We start from the raw sequence: 19,748 nt of genomic DNA, 5'->3' as shown, positions 1-19,748 counted from the left end.
CAAATAGCCATGTTGGTAATATTCAGTGAACAAAAACTCCCTCCAGGGACAAAGCATTAAATGAAAAGAAAAGGAAAAAAACCAACCACCATTTCCTCTGAAAATCTGGCAAACAAGAGCAAAGGTACATCTGTATCTGCAAAGCCTTTCAGGTCTCCTAGAACTATGGGAAAGCAGAGAACAGGTCAGGTCAGGGTGCCCTTTATGTGAGGAAGTTAGATATTAATTCTTGAGGGGTGGGGTGGGCACGCCAGGTAGCAGGTCTACAGCAAACAAACAAGCATGGTGATATTATCTAACAATGTTGCCATTTTTGTTAGTTATCAAACCCTTGGAGATTTCTTAGTTGGGTAGTTGTCTGCCTTTTAAAACATTAATCTACATTTCTTTGATATGCATATTGCTGAAATCTCAGTATTACTGTCCCTTTGAGGCACTGAGGAAAGTAAGGAAACTTGGCAAACCATCCTATACTGCTCTCGAGTAACTTTGCACTGGGGGGTTCGGAGTGGGGAGGTGAGGGATACTTTCCCACTGCACCTGGAATGGCCACTTGATCCAGGACACACTCAAGAGCAGCTCAGGAGGCTAGGAGAAAAAACATTACTTAGAAAAGCCCCCAAGTGTCATAGAAACTGGAGACACATCCTCAGGGACCCTTGAAACATCACCAGTGCCCACCCATCAGGCATGGTGCTGGTGCTGGTATTCACATAACACAGAGAGAGCCAATCTACGCAGGCTGAAACAGGTGATTGACAGGTGGGCAGTGGGTGGACTCAGCTACCTGGCAAAAATGGCCTGGCCACTTTTGGGTCCATGGTGCCAGACTCAGAGCAGTTTCCCACTCTGGCATTGCAGCCTGCGCTTCTCCCCCTCCCCCATGGGAAGAGCTCTGTCCTGGCACCACCTGTGGTCGGTGTGTGTTTACATCCAGGGCCAAAATGAGGTGCTTAGGATCCTGGGTGAAGATGTGTGCTCAAGTTCCCATGTATGTTTTAGAGATAGGCTCTTTGCAGAAAGTACCGGTACCTCTTTGCACAAAGGCCACAACAAAGCCAAAATGGCCTCAAAAAATAAATAATCTGCCCTCCCATCTCAGCCCAGTTGAAATTTGCCTCCTTCAGTTAAAATCATGCTCCCAGCTATTGTTCAACTAATGCTTTAGTTGATTAATCTGCTACAAGGCTGATGAAAGATTGCAGCAGCCCTGATTCCTATAGTTCCTTGAGAACTGGGATGGCACAAGTGGTGTTGACCTATAGGCTGGAGGCTGTCCGCAAAGCATCTTTGATTGCTCCACACTCTCAGCAGCCCTGTCACATTTTAATCAAGGAGAGATTTAATAAACTGTAGAGAAGCAAAGCCAGTAAGGTCCAGTTATAATTTGTCATTCCCAGTGCATTTGGCTCTATGGTGGCATGGAAGTCACGTCTGAAGTCACACCACCTATATAAATTAGATATTTAGAGGGAGAAGCAATCTAGCTAACTTCGGAAAGCCTTCCTCAGCTGACAGCAGCCGAAATGCATTGCAGATGTCTTATTAAATTAAGCAGGACCTGTTTGTTTGTATGTTTAGGTTACTTCCTAAACAAACAATGCAAAATTAAGAGACGGAAGTAAATATTTTGTTCCCTATGGCAAGGAGTGCTAGGATGGGAAGCATCCATGTAATCCACCTTGTCTTAGACGCAAACCAGTGATGCATCAGAGGGGAGCACTTTGCTTGATTTGGTTCGGGGGGGGGGGAGAGAGAGAGGTTGCATTGGAAGTAAGCAGGGACATGGCAGGGGCTTTGTCATGTGCCAAAGACACAGGAGAGCAGAAGCAGCCAAGCAGGCTGGGAAGTGCTGGGACTGCACAGTCATTTGGGCCTAGTCAAGCTATTCAGGCCTAACTGCTAACTGTGGAGTCACTCTGCCATGTGACTCATTCTCCTTATAAGAGCAGCCATTTTCTCTCTCTGCTCTCTGTAAGATTTCAGTCAGAGTCTGTCCTCCTCAGTGGTGAGCAGAGTCAGTATGGAATCTCAGTCAAACTGTTTGGAAGCATGTTGTTTATGAAGAAGTTTATTTTAACTCAGTAAAGCTCTTATTCTTTCACTTAAAAACTCTGCATTATTAATCTACGCTGCGCACCAGGCTTGAACGCCGTCCTGGAAACCAGGAGCGCCAACCACCAGCGTCTTTTGGTACACACACAAATATTCATCACCAGATCACTGAAACGCCCAGCAATAAGTTTCACCTGTGAACGGACTTTTACCACACCTCAAATGCAATAGTTTCCCCTCAATGAAATCTGTTTGCACATTCAACAGGTAAATGCAGAGAAGTGTAGCAGGAACCCCCCCACCCCAATCATTCTGTTTGTACAAACCTCACACACACTCACACATTACATATGCCACATTTCTGTTATAAATTCATAGAAAAATCAACCATACATCGGATTTGCACGGTTCCATTTTTATTTTACTCCAGATGACAAGGACTATCAAAGGGGGGTGGCTTGGTTCTGGTCAGCCATAATCCCTTCACCATCCCAGCACATCCACAGGAGCCCTGCCCAGTTGCTATGCCAACCCTGATGATCCCAGACAGAAGACCATCAAGATCACAAAGAACTTGCATATGGGAGTGGATTCAGCATGGACTGAAACAAAGGACAATGATTAGATCTTCCCTCTGGGGCAGGAAACTGCAAACTCCCCTTTGTCTCCTGGAAGTGACTCATGGGGAGGGGGAAAGCCAGGTGACAGGACACTCAGGTTACCACCACAACTCCTCCCTCAACCCCTCCTTTCTGCAATGTATGCATGATGTTTCTGGGGGTGGGCTTGACCTAGAGGATGGGAATTTCAAAAGTTTTTATAAGGTCTTGCACACCATCTTTCTGGGTCTTTCCTCTCTCCTGCAAGTGAGGGGAACACCCTGTTGCAACAGTTCAATAAAGGCCAAGCCTACAGGCTGCTGTTTTGCTCCAAGTTATCCTGGTTGGTGTCTTTGATTTTGTCCAAGGGAGCCCTCGGATTTTTCCGGTAACAGTTTGGCGACCATGCTCATGGAGAGGGTTTTTATTTTCATTATAAAGTGTCTAATGTTTTCTCTTTAACATTTTCTAAAACAATACAGGGCTTGCTTACATAATTAACAGTCTTTCCTTTGTTTTAGCAGGTCTCATATAGGAACTTAAACCCCAGACAGCTGATTCACACAAGCAATTCATCCTCTCATGTTACAGTGTCCAGCGACGAACATTGTGGGAACAAAACCACATCCCTGCTGCCTGGGGCTGATGATGGGAGTTGGCCTCCAACGTCTGGAGGGTCACAGCTTCCCGGCTCCTGCATTAAGGACCAACCATGCACATGTTGTGTGAACAGGCCTGCCAATAAGAGGAAATAAAAATGACTTGTTACTTGTCTCTCTATTGCATTTGCAAATCCCCATCCCAGTAGGGAACAAATGGTGTAAAAACACTTGTGTACCATTTTGGCTAGCGAGCTAGCTAAACAAACAAATAAATAAATAAATAAATCTCCATCGTAATTGGTTATAAACAGGGATCCGTGGCTCACATTTTTTGGTTCTTGGTGGGGGGCGGGGATAAAAACACCCCAATATTCCTTCTTTGACCATGTCTCTTTTTTGACAGCCACTGCCAGAATGGAAATAGCTGTCAGGTGGGAAATGGGGGGAGGCCCTCACTTTACGATCTTGGTTTTCCCCAGGTATGGGACATGGCACTATCTGGGAGTTTAAATCAGCACAGCAGTGTGATGATAAATGGGCAGGGTAAAAAGGATAGATTTCTAAGTACAGTAGTGCCTCGCAAGACGAAATTAATCCGTTCCGCGAGTCTCTTCGTCTTGCGGTTTTTTTCGTCTTGCGAAGCACGGCTATTAACGGCTATTAACGGCTTAGCGGCTTTAAGAAAAAGGAAACAAACTCGCAAGACGTTTCGTCTTGTGAAGCAAGCCCATAGGGAAATTCGTCTTGCGGAACGACTCAAAAAACAGAAAACTCTTTCGTCTTGCGCGTTTTTCGTCTTGCGAGGCATTCGTCTACCACTGTACATGATAATTGTTCATTGATTATATCAACAAATTGGCACTGTCGCTATGACCACCTGCCATGGGTGTAGCCAGGATTTATTTATTGGGGGGGGGGGAATTAGGGTTGCCATATTTTGAAGAGCAAAAAAGAGGACACTATGAAGATTCTCATTTTAAATACTCCTACTATATGTAGGCTATAGAAGCCGTGATATATTGCTCAGGGGGGCAGGGGAAGAGAAGGGGTAAGCAAGTCTTCAATCACCAGTCTTGTCTAGGACTCATCCAGAAAGTATAGCCAGAGACATTTGGGCAAATTTTAAAAATGTTACCCCTGAAAAAGAGGATGTGTCCTGGAAAAAGAGGACAAACGGCAACTGGGGGAGGGGGCAGGAATGAGTTACCTGCGACACAATTGGTCAGTTAAGTTTGTTTATTTATTTGATTGGGGCGGCAGTCCCCCCTCCGAACCCCCGGCCACCCCACCTGCAACCAGGGATGGAGGAAAGGGGGTGTGCTAGGTATGGGGCTGCCCCAGGTGTCACCACTGGGGGGGGGAATTATCGGGCGACACTCAGCACAGGGCCTGCAGCATGCCCAAGGCTCTGTGCTGTCCAAAGGGTCCACCCACTGCCTCCCCCCCCCAGCTGTAGGGCGACTGAGTGGGAGGAGGCAGGCAGACTCTGGAGGACCCATGCTTGTGCAGGAGACCTTCCAGCAGGCTGGACTCAGAGCCCAAAATGTGTCCCGATTGCCAACACACCTTGCCTCTTGTAGAAGGGGGCGCCTGGCCAATACACAAGCAAAATGTCCTCTGTCACATCCAGTTCCTTGCTGATCCCTTCTTTGCGGGGCTCAGGGTCAGGCGCCAGGGAGCCCAGCGCAATCTGGGCCAATGATGACGATGGGAAAGGGATCTTCAGCTCACAGGTGCCTAGCCCACCTTTTGCAGCAAGGAACACAAGTGAAAATTTGTTGTATCTCTTTTTAAAGTTGTAAATAACAACTTCAGCTCTGACCAGTGAGAGGGCTAAAACCAGTATTATTGCCAGGGACAGTCAGTGGCGCAAGCTGCCCATAGGGGTGGGACAAGGGTGGGGTGAGCAGCCCATAGGTGTGGGGCGCACCGTGGGGCCTCCAGAGTCTGCCTGCCTCCTCCCACTCAGTCGCCCTACAGTTTGGGGGGGGGGGGAGGCAGCAGGCAAACTGGGCAGCGCAGAGCCTTGGGCACTTTGCAGGCCCCGTGGTGAGTGCCACCCGGCAGTCACCACCCTCAGTGGGGACACCCGGGACAGCCCCATACGTACTGCACCCCCTTCCTCCGCCCCTGGTTGCAGGTGGTGTGGCCGGGGGTTTGGAGGGGGGAACTGCTGCCTCAATCAAGTAAATAAAAATATACTTAACTGACCAATTGTGTCGCAGGTAACTCATTTCTGCCCCCCCCCCCCGGTTGCCGTGTGTCCTCTTTTTCCAGGACACATCCTCTTTTTCAGGGGTAACATTTTTAAAATTTGCCCAAATGTCTCTGGCTATACTTTCTGGATGAGTCCTAGACAAGACTGGTGATTGAAAACTTGCTTTCCCCATCTCTTCTCGTGCCCCCCTCAGCAATATATCACAGCTTCTATAGCCTACGTATAGTAGGAGTATTTAAAATGAGAATCTTCATGGCGTCCTCTTTTTTGTTCTTTGAAATACAGTGGTACCTCGGGTTACATACGCTTCAGGTTACAGACTCCGCTAACCCAGAAATAGTACACCCTGGAACTTTGCTTCAGGATGAGAACAGAAATCATGCTCCAGCAGCATGGCAGCAGCAGGAGGCCCCATTAGCTAAAATGGTGCTTCAGGTTAAGAACAGTTTCAGGTTAAGTACGGGCCTCCGGAACGAATTAAGTACTTAACCCGAGGTACCACTGTATGGCAACCCTCACTTGCCTCCCCTAAAATAAATCCTGGCTACACCCATGGCAGGTGGTCATAGCGACAGTGCCAATTTGTTGATATAATCAATGAACTATTACCATGTTGTCAGGGGTTCAGGGGCAGAGGCACATGGGAGGCAGGAGAGGGAGAACTATTGGGAGGAGTCCGAGGACAGCGAGGAGGAGGAGGACTGTGGCCCAAGGGACTCCATGAGCTTTTCCAGCGAATCGGGGGATTCCCAGGAGGGGGCGCCTGTAGCCAGGGGGAGAGGAGCCCCAGGGGGGACTCATCAGGGGGAAAGAGCCAACAGGGAATCCTGAAGCAGCAGCTGGAAATCAGGGCCGACTTCCCCTCCAGAGCGTAGCGGGGGGGGGGGAGAGTTCCAGTGTGTCAGGGGAAGCAGCTCCGTCGGCTGGAACGGAGGGGAGGTCAGAACAAGCTATCCTCCCGGAAGGGGAGGGGAGCAGTGAGAGGAGTGATGTAACGATCAGGAGAAAGGTTGGAAGCTGGGCGCGCGCGCCAAGTTCAAATGTGCAAGCGCGCGGGGAAACGGAGAGCCCGGGGGAGGAGCCAGGTCCCAAAGCCCGCAGGAGGGAGGGAGAGCCATCGGGAGATTCAGCGTCAGAGGAATCCAGGAGGGGCGGAACTCCAGCGGGCAGAAAGACCCTGCGGAAAAGGAAAGACAGGAGGAGGTGGAGCAAAGCAAGCATCTTAAACTGGTGCAGGGGAGGGACTGATTCAGAGGGGACTTCAACGGTCTAAGCGTAACAGACGTGGGGGCTGCGCGCCTCGGCTGTGGAGCGGAAAATGAACTGCAATAAACTTCTTTGTATATAAAGGAAACCTGGCGTTGGTCCTTTGTGAGCTAGGACCTGAGGCAGCCCTGACAGTAAGTCCCCTCCCAAAAACCGCAAAAAAAAATTTGCAAGCTCATGAAGGTTGGCAGACATGACTACTGAGGAGCAACTGATTGCCCTGCAAAACGCAGTCGCAGAGCTTTCCACTGCAGTAGTGGTCTCCAAACAGAAGGGAGAAGAAGCAGAAGCGCAATGCCTGGATCTGCAAGACAGGTGGGAGCGTGCATGCAAGGAGGGGTTCCCGGGGTCCAGATCAGAAGGAATTGGACTCAGCCGGCGGGGGGGCAGTTTAGTACCCCACTTCGATGGGAACCTGAAGCATTATCCCAGTTTCAGAGCAGACGTTGTATATGCGCTGCATTTGCTTCGGAAAGACTTTAAAGATGAGGAGGAGAAAGTAGGCTTCATTGTGTCCCACTTGCATGGGGAAGCTAGAGCCTGGCTGCGCAATTTGTGGCGCGAAGATGGTCCTGCCCGCAGGAATTCTGACGCATTTATCGCGGCCATGGACGCTTGCTTCCAATCCACCGTAGACATTGATGTGGCGCGAAGGGACATGCATGGATTGCAGCAGGGCAAGGCTACAGTACGACAGTACCATTCACGATTTTTTGCATTGCTGAATGTGCTGGGCTGGCATAAGGACTCCCTGGCAGTGAGAGACTTGTTCTGGGAGGGACTCAATGGCTCTGTAAAGGATGAGCTGGCAAGGGGGGACAGACCTCAAACCCTTGCAGACGTCGTGCAGAGGGCGCTCTCAATAGGAGTGCGCCACGAAGGACGCCCTTGGCACAGTGAGGAGGGTCGCCAGGTACGCACACCAGCTAGAGCGCCTCCTTTTCTTCCCAGGGACCTGGGACGTCCGCATCCCTCACCTCTGCTGAGGGAGGGGGAGGAACCAATGGAGCTTGGTGGTGCCAAGGCTCAGGCAGCTGCCGGAGCCCCAGCCTCCGGAGCAGTCAAGACGAAGCCTCCTAGAGGGAACAGGAAGTGTTACATCTGTGACAGTGTGAAACACATGGCCAAAGAGTGTCCCCAGAGGCTCCAGAAGCACACTGCAGCCTTAGCAACAGTAACAGAAACAGCACACCACAGAGAGCAGTTTCAGGGAAACGACAATGCCTGGCTGGAAGCAGAGATGCTGGGGCTCAGCCAGGCGAGTCAGTAAAGCAGTCCCCAGCGCTTTTGCAGCCTACAGACCCACTACCACCCAAGCCAGTGGTGCAGCTCACTGCAACTCTCCAGCTACCTAATGGACTCACCCTGGAAGTCCCCATTACAATTGACTCTGGGAGCAACGCAGACTTCGTGGGGGTGCAGTTCATCAAGCAGCATCGCATAGCACTTCTACCAGCCACGCTGCCCTTAAACATCATCACAGTAGATGGCAGGAAGCTGCTGGGCGGGCAGGTGGTACAACAAACGCCACCCATGGTGATGCAGATTGGAAATCACCGCGAGGTCATCAGTTTCAACGTCACCCGCCTGTCAGACACGCCTATAGTGTTAGGCATGAGTTGGCTGGATAGACACAGCCCATCATTAGCGTGGTACCAGCGACAACTCACCTTTGGCTCATCCTACTGCGCACAACATTGCATCCAGACCGGCCAGGAGGCGGAGGGCCAGGAGGAAGGGCAGCAGTTGCATCTCGGCATGGTGCAGACGGTGCCCCACAAGTACAAGGGGTTTTTGGAGGTCTTCTGCGAGAAGGAAGCTGACCAGTTGCCACCCCACCGGCCCTACGACTGCGCAATTGACCTTTTGCCAGGGGCGACGCTGCCGACTGCAAAGTTGTATTCCATGTCCAAGGATGAGATGCAGGAACTCAGGGAGTTCATAGAACACAATTTGAAGCGGGGATTCATCCAAGAATCCAAGGCAGTGTGGGGCAGTCCTGTTTTTTTCGTGAAGGACACGCCCCAAAAAAGGCTCATTGTGGACTATAGGGCCATAAACTCAATGACAAAGCCCAAGGCCTTTCCCATGCCCAAGATTAACGACCTGCTCGCGACGGTGAGGAAGGGGAGGATCTTCACCAAGTTGGATCTACGCGGCGCATACAATCTCATACGCATGCGGGAGGGTGATGAGTGGAAGACGGCCATGTTCACGCCGTTGGGCACCTATGAGTACAGAGTTATGCCGTTTGGTCTCCAAAATGGCTCCCACTGTTTCCAGGCATTCATGCACCACGTGCTAGCGGGACTCCTCTACAAGAAGTGCGTATGCTTCCTCGACGACATCCTGATCTTCTTGGAATCGCAGGAGGCTCACGAGAGGGACGTAAAGGAGGTACTGCAGAGGCTACGGGAGCACAGGCTCTATGCCAAACTGGAGAAGTGCCAGTTCGACGTGACGGAGGTGGATTTCCTGGGCTACAGGCTGTCCGACAAGGGGCTAGCCATGGACAGCGCCAAGGTCCGCGCGGTGTTGGACTGGAAGAGCCTGCGCAATCGGAAGGAGGTCCAGAGGTTCGTCGGCTTCGCCAACTTTTACCGCAAGTTCATCAGGGGTTTCGCGAAAGAGACGGCAGCTATCACGGACACCCTCAGTTCCAAGAAGAAGTTCACCTGGACGGACCAGGCGGAGCAGTCCTTTCGGAAACTTAAGAGCCTCTTCGCGTCCGAAGAACAACTGCTACATGTGAATCCCAGCAGGCCCCTGCGGGTTGAGACTGACGCGTCAGACAGAGCGGTGGGGGCCGTCCTTTTGCAGGAAGACCCGCAAGGGAACTGGAGGCCCCACACAGATTTCAGGAGCCAGGGACGGCACCAGACCCACGCAGAAAGTCACCAGAGGGGGGGGAAGTCACCGAGGGCCACGACACTCAACGAGGTCACGGAAATTCTGGACTTCAGAAGGGGGGAGGGGGGAGTAGTACTCAGATGTACTCAGAAATTTATCCTTCTTACCCTGCCCATTTATCACCATGCTGCTGTGTTGATTTAAACTCCCAGATAATGCCATGTCCCATACCTGGGTAAAACCAAGATCGTAAAGGTAGAGCCTCCCCCCATTTCCTACCTGACAGCTATTTCCATTCTGGCAGTGGCTGTCAAAAAAGAGACCATGGTCAAAGATCAAATATTGGGGTTCAGATCCCCCCAAAAACCAAAAAATGTGAGCCACGGGTCCCTGTTTATAAGCAATTACGATGGAGATTTCAGGATTTATTTATTTAGCTAGCCAAAATGGTACACAAGTGTTTTTGCACCATTTGTTCCTCACCGGGATGGGGCTTTACAAACCATTGGAGCAATGGAGAGACAAGTAATCAGTCATTTTTGTTTCCTCTTTCACCAGAATGTAAAGGTGGTGACAGAGGTAGGGAAGTTTTGCTTGCTGTTTAACAAGTAGGAGCCCTGCCAGAAAGAAAGAAAGAAAGGAAAAAAGGCAAATCTTGCTATATAAATAGGACTTCAAGGCCACGCCATCCGTTTTGGCTCCTCTGCCACTTGGCCCCCTCCTTTCCTCACTGCCAGCTATTAGCTGCTTTCTCCCCAGTGGCAAGAGAGACAGCGAGATGCAGCAATGGGGATGGGGAACCCGTGTCTCTCCCGGTGCTGCAACGACTACAACTCCCATTAGCCCTGACCCTCGGCCATGCTGGATGGGGCTGGAGAGAATTGGAGTCCAGCAACACCTGGAGAAACACTCTGATTAAGATTTTGCTGGGGTTTGTGTAATTGATTAATCAATATGGTGAGCCGGCTCAAATATATATAATCAGTTAACACATACAGACTATAAAGTAAAGCACACTGGACAATTTATTAAAGCTCCAGATTCTATGTACTTTGTCTTATATCAAGGCAGTCCCAGGCTTGCCTGCTTCTCAGCACCCAAAATCTATCAATGTCCAAGAGTATCCAAGACCAAAGAGTTCTCCGCTGGCTCCAGAACACAAAGCAACATCTTGGCTCTAAGGATGGCATGTTCAGCGCCTCCTCTGACATCAGTAGCCCATGGGCAAGTCCAGAGTCCAGCCAAGACTATGGGGAAGCTTCCTGTTGCAACCATCTATCAAGCCACAGGAGGCCCAAAGAGGTCCATCGTTTCCACCACCAAGGAGAGATGCTCCAGGAAGGAGCTGATGGACACACGCAGAATCCGGGCTTCATCTGCTCTCCATCGACTGCAAAAAAATAAAAAAATGTATTTTGTGTAGACTGAAACATAAAACTTCAACACTTGCACTACACTTAAGAGTCCAATGAACATGCCACTCCTTCTGCCAATATCCTCATTCTATTCCAGTCCTTGAGCTTCCCTTTTACTCTTGGCAGACACTGGGCACCTGATCCAATACATTTGGATGCCAGGGAATATACTGTTCCACTTAATTAATTTATTCTTATCATACCACCACCTGAATGCAAAGTACTCAACAGAGAGGGAGGAATTATTCTTATTATCCTCCTCCTCTATATAGTATCATCAGCTTGTATAGCACTTTGCAGAAAATACAAGGCGATAGATCTCTGCCCTGACAGGCTTACAGTTTAAAATTTGGCTAAAACGGGGAAGGAGAGGGACGTGGGGGCAGGCGAAGGAGGCGATGAATTGACTGACAAGTGCTGAGCTTTAGTTAGGGGCCTGGCTGCTGCAGTGTCCCTGCTCCAAGGGCTTCATGGGAAAGGTGATGGGAGGGAGGGCTTGAAGGAAATAAGTGAGGAGGATGCCCAGGGGTTCTGAGAAGTACCAGGCATATGGGGCCCCAGGGAGGAAAAGGCAGAGTTGTTTTGGGGAACAGGAGACGTCTAGAGGTTGAGGAGCGAAGATCACAGGCAGAGATGTCTCGGGATACAAGACTAAGGATGGGAGAGCATTGGCCACAGAGGGCTCTGAAGGAAAGAGCAAGGCGTTTGTGATGCATCCGGGAGCAGGCAGGGAGGAGCATCATGTTATGGGAGTGGTGTGAGAGATGAGTGATTTTGGCAGCTAAGTCAGCAAGGGGAGACAACAGAAGGTCGGAGTGCAGAAGGGCCCCAGCTCAGTGGGAGAGCAGCCACTTTGCATGCAGATGGTCAATCCCTGGTAGGTCTGGGAGCTACGTCTGTCTGGCCACCTGAAAAACTGCAGATGGTCCTGTGCTAAATGGATGGTAGGCAGATTCCTACGTCGCCAGGAAGTTGTCCTGTGGGCAGAAGCACAAGGATCCAAACGCAGGTCTTGCTCAGCACACCTCTTTATTTTACTTGCACCCCACTCTTCCTCCAAGTTATGCTCAAAACAGCCCTGCAGGGTAGGCCAGGCCAAGAAACAGACTCATTCGAAAGGGTTCAGCTCCAAGGGCCTCCTGGCAGTTCCCTCCTGTGAGAAATGAGGTTACAGAGATCCCGGCAGAGGGCCTCCTTGGTGGTGGCACCCACCCTGTGGAACGTCCTCCCATCAGATGTCAAGAAGATAATACAGTGGTGCCTCGCAAGACGAAAATAATCCGTTCCGCGAGTCTCTTCATCTAGCGGTTTTTTCGTCTTGCAAAGCAACCCTATTAGCGGCTTAGTGGATTAGCGCTATTAGCGGTTTAGCAGCTATTAAAGGCTTAGCGGCTTAGCAGCTAAAAGGCTATTAGCGGTTTAGCGGCTTAGAAAAAGGGGGGGAGCGAAACAAATCGCAAGACTTGCAAGACGTGTTCGTCTTGCGAAGCAAGCCCATAGGGAAATTCGTCTTGCAAAGCGCATCGAAAAACGGAAAACCCTTTCTTCTAGCGGGTTTTTCGTCTTGCGAGGCATTCATCTCGCAGGGCACCACTGTAAACAACTTCTAGAAGATATCTAAAATCAGCCCTGTATAGGGAAGTTTTAAATGTTTTATGTTTTTATATCTATTGGAAGCTGCCCAGAGTGGCTGGGGCAACCTGGTCAGATGGGCGGGGTACAAATAATAAAACAGTTGTTGTTGTTTAAACCCTGGTTCAAGTCCAACATGCCATCCATTACGGCGCCGCCTTGTCTCTCATCCTCCTGCAGCTTGTTTAGGAGACCTTCCTGCAGGCTGCACCCAGGACTCAGAGCCCACCATCTGCCCCGACTGCCGCCACACCTTGCCTCTTGTAGAAGGGGGCGCCTGGCCAATACTCACACATGCAAGATGTCCTCCGTCACATCCAGTTCCTTGCTGATCCCTTCTTTGCGGGGCTCGGGGTCAGGGGCCAGGGAGCCCAGCGCAATCTGGGCCAATGATGACGATGGGAAAGGGATCCTCAACTCACTGATGTTGGGGGTAGTGATAAGGAGCATAAAACGTACAAGAAAATCCCCCCACAGGCCCACACAGCCTACCTTTCCAACAAGAGACTCTCTATTCAAGGTCACATTGTATTCTGTGTTTAATATTTCTGGGAGAGCTTCTAGTCCCTGGTTTTTTACTGCGGAGCTCTGATACGGATTGGAATCTCTGCTTCTCCATGACTGTGGATGGGAGAAAACTCAAGACCAATGTTCAAATTGCAGGGTGGAGGGTAGGGGGGGGCAATTTTGTGCCGATCTCTTTCGCTTACTATCTTTAGAGGGGGGTTTGCATCAGGGAAACAGGGGGAGATGTGTTATAACTAGAACAGGAGGGGGCCCAGGGCATGTGGATTTCATTCAAGGCCTTCCTACCTCTTTCCCTTCACCCCACTCAGTCACCATTCTGCCCTATTTGCATTAAAGGGCAACTTATCCCCATTTCTCTCCCCAAAGAATCCTGGGCCCTGCAGCTTACCCCTCACAAAGCTACAAAGTGCCCCTAATACTTTGCGGGTGAAACCCTAGCAACCCACCACCTTGATTTCCCAGCAGCTCTGGAAATGCAACTTAGCACACGCGCCATTCATTCAAATGCATGTGGTGGGTCTGCGCTTAGAGTCCCTTCAGCAACACCCGGGCAAGTGACCAGGGACTCCGGCCCCCGCCCCCCCCCTCCCAGCAAGAGGGCTCAACCTGCCGGATCCTAATCGCACTTTTTAATTTAAATCCCGTTTCGATCTGCAAGCGGGGAAACCCATTTCCAGCGCCTTTGCCCCTCCTGCCTCTTTCCGGAAAGGCGCTTGCCAGAGGCGCCTGGACGCAGAAGCGAGTCCGGGGCAGCCGGGGCCTGACCCCCCCCCCTCGCTCTCGCCCGCGATCCCGGCGCTGCCCTCCCCCCCCCCCCGAAAGGAGGCCCCGAGCAGGGATTCCCACCCCTCTTGGAAACAGGGAAGGGGGGGGGACCGCGATGCCTGCCTCCAAGGGACCCAGGCGTCCGAGAGCCCAGCCCGCCCCCTCCTCCGCGGGCGCAATGCTGCTTCTTTTCCGCCGGATACAAGGCGAGGCCTGGCCGGGACACAGCGCTCCCTCCGGCCGCCGCCGCCGCCGCTCCTTCCATCGCCGCCGCCGCCGCCTCCCCCTCCTCCCCCCGGGGGCGGATCCCAGGGAGCGGCCGGCCCACGTGGGGGGATCCTTCGGAATCCACCCGCCTTAGCTGCAGCGGCGTCGGAGAGGAGGCGGCGGCGAGAAACAGGCGCTTATGAATGTTAGAGGGCAAGAGACGCAATGTGTGGAGGGTTGGGGTTTGCTTTTGTTTTTAATCTATTCTGTTGGTTTTCCCGCAGAAGAGCAAAAGCAACACAAAAGCAAAACTCGGAAGCATAGCTTGCCAATCGGCCAATCCCTTTTGGTATCAAGTACAGCAATCCCGCGATTTAAGTGCATTTAACTTGCACGCTTTCAGCTTTCTACGCTCAGCGGTGGTTTTAGTGTGTGGTTTTTTAAAATTAAAAGAATGGGGTTGAAAGGATTGCGGGGAAAAGACTTTGGCAATCTGGCACACCATTGCACCCAATGTGTTTTGACTACACGCGATTTTGGCTTTAGGTGCGATTCCCAGAATGCAAGACCCAGGTAAGTCGCGGGCTTTCTGGTCCACATAACCAGAGCCGGCCCACTGAGGAGACCGGGCAAAGCACCCGCTTCAGGCGGCGAAAAAGCAAGAGGCAGCGCTCTGCCCACCCCTTCTGCCACCTTGTGGAAGGCTCCCTCCTCTGGCTGAGCTGGGCAAGGGGAGAGTCTTCCAGTGCACAGCAGGAGAAGGGGGTCACACAATGGTAATTAAGTTGTTGCTGATTTAGGCCTATACATTTCAAACACATGGCTTCCCCAGAGGATTCTGGGAACTGTAGTCTTTTTTTAAAAAACAACTCTTTATTCAAAATTAAAACAAAACATATTATCCAGAAATATATCATCCTTATTCCCCCCCATTTTTCCTCCCTTTCCCTCCCTCCCCCCACAGAACCCACTCACCTCCACCCCGACTTCCCTCAGTTCCAGTCTTTGATTTCTCTAAAAATGCTGTTTTCTGCATGTTACACAGTTGTATAAATCCTCAAACTATTTAGCTGATTATTATCAATAAAAGATTTGTGAATGTTTATTCAAAACCAGCCAAGGAGTCCAGTTCGCTTTGTTGTGTCTTCAAATACTTTGTAAAGGGTTCCCATTATCTTTAAAGTCACAGTTATCCTTGCCCCGTAGCTCATATGTCAGTTTTGCCAGTTCTGCATAGTCCATCAATTTTTCTTGCCATGATTCTTTAGCTGGGGTTTCTTCAGTCTTCCATCCTTGTGCTACCAGAACTCTCGCAGCCGTTGTCGCATACATGAAGATGTTTTTCAGCTTTTTTGGCAGATCATTCCCTACAATCCCTAATAAAAATGCTTCAGGCTTTTTAATAAATGTTAAATGGAACATTATCTTCAATTCATTGTATATCATTTCCCAAAAAAATTTAATTACCTTACAATCCCACCACATATGATAAAATGTCCCCTCCTTTTCCTTACACTTCCAACGTATATTTGAACTAGTTTTGTACATTTTCCCTCACTGCACTGGTGTTGTGTACCATCTGTACATCATCTTCATGTAAATCTCCTTCAATAGGGAACAATCTGTAAATTTGAAGTCAGTTTGCTCCCTATGATAAGGAGTGCTAGGATGGGAAGCATCCATGTAATCCACCTTGTCTTAGACACGCACCAGTGATGCATCAGAGGAGCACTTTGCGCTTCACTTAGTTCTTAAGGGGGAGAGAGAGAGAGAGAAAGAGAGAGAGAGAAAGAGAGAGAGAGAGAGAGGTTGCATTGGAAGTAAGCAGGGACACCGCAGGGGCTTGAACCCCGTCCTGGAAACCAGGAGCGCCAACCACCAGCGTCTTTTGCTTTTTTTTGGCCAATGCAACAAGGTGAAAAGCAAAACCTGAGAGAACACTCTGAATACAGAATGTTCTCTCAGGAAAAAAGAAAACCCTTAAGAATTATGAAGTTGCAGACAGAACACAATCGAGGTTTTATCCCTTGCCATTAGCAAGGGATATTTAACTAGATGTGTTTACGTCACAGAGTGCCATGTTGACTGCCATTAATTTGCAGGGCAGAACAGAGAGACTGGTTCCAGTCTTCAAACTCTGCCTTTATGCTCACCTTTTTGTCTGTCCCTCTGAAGTGTGAATTCATGGGCCTGGAAGTTCCTTCTGCCTGTCTGTGAAAAGCTATCTGGACTCATTAGTTTGTCCCTGGCCTTTTCCTGCCAATTCCAGAGAAATGTTTTTGGAACCCAGCTGTTCTTACTGACCTGACTTCTGCAGGAAGAGCTGGCTTCACCTGAGTGTGGTGGGCTTTTGGACAGAACTGTGAAGAGATCAAGCGGGGGGAAATGGAGAAGCCAGCACAAAAGGATTGTGCTGAAAAAGATCACTGAATTGTGGAATGTGAAGTTCACTTGCCGTTAAGTTTCCTGAAGGCTTGCAAAATTCTATTTCTTGCGTCCCTGAGATGCACCTGGAAGAGACTAGGGTCTTCAGCAGCCCTCCCCTCCAGACACAGGAGCAAAAACAGCCGGTTACCTAAAGCAGCGCAGTCAAGACGCAGGTGTCTCTCAATCCTTCACTGCAGATGTTCACTTGATGGATCAAGAGCTCTGAAACTGCCTCTTACTTGTCAATGGAGCAGATCTGCTTCTGGCACAGGTAGCTCTGGAAAAGAGCTGGAACGAAACAAGGATGACCGCCCCACCCAAAGATGTACCTTATTGTGTGGTGATGGCACAGGAAAGGGCCTCCCCTGCAGTGGTGTCCCGACACGAGAAGCCCCTCCAGGTAAAAGTACGGAGAACGACCGCATTTGGCTTTCAAGTTTGCAGCTCTTCTGAAAAAGGGATTGAATAACCAACATTGCTCAATACAAGCTCTTTGGAAGATTTAGTTTGCATATTTGATGTATGATTCCATTTAGAGCCTACCTTTTCTCCAACAGGCTCAGGGTGCTTGAATGGTCCCCTCACTGCGACCTGAAAGAATCTTTGTACAAAGAGTTGCAGGCAGAACACAACAGAGATTTCCCCCTCAGCCAAGCACAAGATACTCACCTAGTTGACCTTCAGCCAGAAGAGCCACAACTGCATTGCTGCTATAATTACGATGGAGCATTTAGAGATTACTTGTTGGCTATCGCTACCTCTGAGAATTCAAAAGGTTTTTTTAATAGAAGCTACGATTGCAGTTGAAGGTAACCAAGTGAGAGGTTACAGGCAAAGGAAGCAGTTTGCTACACCTGGTTTTTAAATATGTTACCTTAGGAACAGAAGAACTGGCGAGGATCCAGATTTTAGTACCGTATTTTTCGCCCCATAGGACGCACCTAGTTTTTTTTGGGGGGGGGAATAAAGAAAAAAAATTCCCTCGAGCTTCCCCCGACCCCAGCCCCCAGAACAGCCTGCTATCCGCAAGCCTAGGGAGCCCAGCAGGAAGTCGTGCTGGTCTCCCCAGGCTTGCGGAGAGCTGCACAAAACCTGGGCGCGCTCTTCAGCGCGCCCCAGGCTTCAGAATGCAAGCAGCTCTGCGCAACCCTTGGGAGACCAGCGCGACTTCGCGCCGGGCTCCCGAGGGCTGCGCAGAGCTGCGCGAAGCCCGGAACTGCAGGCAGCCCTGCGCAGCCCTCGGGAGCGCCGGTCTCCCAAGGGTTGCGCAGAGCTTCCTGAAGCCTGCATTCACCCCATAGGACACACACACATTTCCCCTTCATTTTTGGAGGGGGGAAAGTGCGTCCTATAGGGCGAAAAATACGCAACCCTATCATGCAAGTTTTCACCAAAAAGCCAGTAATATCATTTGGGTCAAATTAAATTTTGAATAAAGTCTCAGCATTTATGGATCATGTTCCCTGCATTCAACAATCATACATGTACCCCAGGCCAAGAAAATTGGGAGCTACATGCCTCTTTTATCTACAGGATTGAAGGGTACAGACCTCTATTCTAAAATATTTCACAAATGTGGGTTATTATGTGTGGCCCCGCTCTGGTCATTAGTGGAACAATCAGCCACCCCCTTATGTATGAGTGAAAATGGCCAGAGAGTCGGGATTCATAAGATTTCAAATATTTTCTCAGTCATTTACCATTAGCAGACAACATTTTCTGCCCTTTATGTACAGGAAAAAATGGTTACGGCTCATCCTTCCTAATTGTGAATATGTTTGTGCTTAAATGTTTGCTGGACTTTTTTTGCTTAGAAATGGCTGGCAAAATGGTGAAAACCTCTACTCACTCCAAGGCCTCTACCAGGCCGCCTCTGCCATTGCCATCAGTAGATTCACCCTCAAAATGCCTTATTTGCTTTTTCACACTGAAATCAGCAAGGCAACTGTTACAAAGGAAGCAGTTTGATGCATCAGCTTTTAAAATGGGTATTCTAAATACACTTAGGAACAGAATTACTGGCGAGGATCCAAAATGCTGGCATGTTTGGAACCTTCTGGATTTATACACATCTGAAGGAACAAAAACTCAGTATTCTGGAGACCCTCTTCTGCAGTTGCCCAGTAAGTACAATTCATTTGGCTTCAGATGCCAAATGCCACCACTTTTAAGCAGCTGCTCAAGAGGGTTTGTTATTCTACTCCTGGGAAGCCACATTATAAATGAAAGGAAGTTCTTCCCGTTAGCGAAGGAGCTTATCTATAGTCCCCAAGAAGCTATCACAAAATGGCTGCAAAGCATTTTTGTCAACAAGGCAACCTGAGCTAACATGAAATTAAACGGAACTATGTTGTCTTCTGCGCCTCTGCTTTGCCCTTTAGCACATGCACAGCTTTCTTTCCCCCTGGATCCCCCTAGATCCCCCTACCCTTCTCACTTCTAAGTCTTACCTGTCTTAAAATCTTACCCGTCTTGGTTTTTCCAACTTCTGGAGCGAGGTTCTGGAGCGAGTGGTTGCAGACCAGATCCAGGTGCTCTTGGAAGAAGCTGGTTTTCTGGATCCATTTCCATCAGGGTTTAGGCCTGCTTTTGGCACGGAAAGGGCCTTGGTCGCCCTGCACCTGTCGAGAGACAAGGGGAGGCGCTCAGTGACCCCCAGTGCCTTCCATCAGCTTCGGCTGCTGGCCCGGCTACGCCCCTCTCTGGACGGGGATAGCCTGACTCCTGCTGTCTCTGCTCTGGGAACCCCTTCTTGGGTCGTTCTTTTTGTTTTGATTTGGTGTAGTTGATATTTTATGTGAACTGCCCTTAGACCTTCGGGTATGGGGCGGTATAGAAATTATAGAAAAGCCTTTTATTTTCTGCAATTATTCTTCACTCTGCTTGAAGTAGACTTCATATCCACCTACCCTCTCCCTGGTTCCTTTTTACATCCAAAGACTTGTTGGTCGAAAGGGAAATAAATGGTTTTTGTCCCTCCCGTTTCTTCCTTTGTCTTAGTTTTCCCTTGGTTTTTCTAGTCATCAGGTGTATCTGCCTTTCTTTATTCTCTTTAAAATCTTCTTCTTGGTATTTTTATGAGTTTTCAGTTTAAATTTTGCTAAGCTCTCTTTTGGGGGCTTTCTCAAAGTCCATCATCTGTCCACAATGTACTCTCCCTGTTTTATTAAAATTGCCAACTATG

General features: G+C 49.7%; 1 protein-coding gene and 3 long non-coding RNA genes across 8 annotated transcripts; 1 reads left to right on the top strand and 3 right to left on the bottom strand.

Moving 5' to 3' along the window:
• Positions 1-1,704: 1,704 nt before the first annotated feature.
• On the top strand, positions 1,705-3,564 carry LOC308577196. Its single transcript, XR_014003515.1, has 2 exons — positions 1,705-2,322; positions 3,179-3,564. It is a non-coding gene; the product is annotated as an uncharacterized lncRNA (long non-coding RNA).
• On the bottom strand, positions 3,066-4,809 carry LOC308577194. The gene is made up of 2 exons (XR_014003512.1): positions 4,073-4,809; positions 3,066-3,816 (listed from the first exon to the last, which is right to left on the bottom strand). It is a non-coding gene; the product is annotated as an uncharacterized lncRNA (long non-coding RNA).
• Positions 4,810-10,597: 5,788 nt separating this feature from the next.
• LOC308577190 (EKC/KEOPS complex subunit LAGE3-like) lies at positions 10,598-14,306 on the bottom strand. The gene is made up of 3 exons (XM_081177230.1): positions 14,134-14,306; positions 12,930-13,058; positions 10,598-10,980 (listed from the first exon to the last, which is right to left on the bottom strand). The coding sequence occupies exons 1-3, from the start codon at positions 14,193-14,195 to the stop codon at positions 10,869-10,871; spliced, it is 303 nt and encodes a 100-aa protein (XP_081033356.1). The 5' UTR covers positions 14,196-14,306; the 3' UTR covers positions 10,598-10,868.
• Positions 14,307-15,181: 875 nt separating this feature from the next.
• LOC308577192 lies at positions 15,182-16,838 on the bottom strand. Of its 5 annotated transcripts, none has more exons than XR_014003506.1 (3): positions 16,442-16,838; positions 16,291-16,348; positions 15,182-15,513 (listed from the first exon to the last, which is right to left on the bottom strand). It is a non-coding gene; the product is annotated as an uncharacterized lncRNA (long non-coding RNA). The 5 variants fall into 5 exon arrangements; XR_014003507.1 differs by having other exon boundaries at positions 15,182-15,504; XR_014003509.1 differs by lacking the exon at positions 15,182-15,513 and adding an exon at positions 15,596-15,868 and having other exon boundaries at positions 16,274-16,348.
• Positions 16,839-19,748: the final 2,910 nt, after the last annotated feature.

This window comes from Podarcis bocagei (genome assembly GCF_964188305.1).
Source record: "Podarcis bocagei genome assembly, chromosome: 17".
Classification (NCBI taxonomy): domain Eukaryota; kingdom Metazoa; phylum Chordata; class Lepidosauria; order Squamata; family Lacertidae; genus Podarcis; species Podarcis bocagei.
Note: the sequence above shows the minus strand (reverse complement) of the source record. Positions and strands in the feature narration are given on the sequence as shown.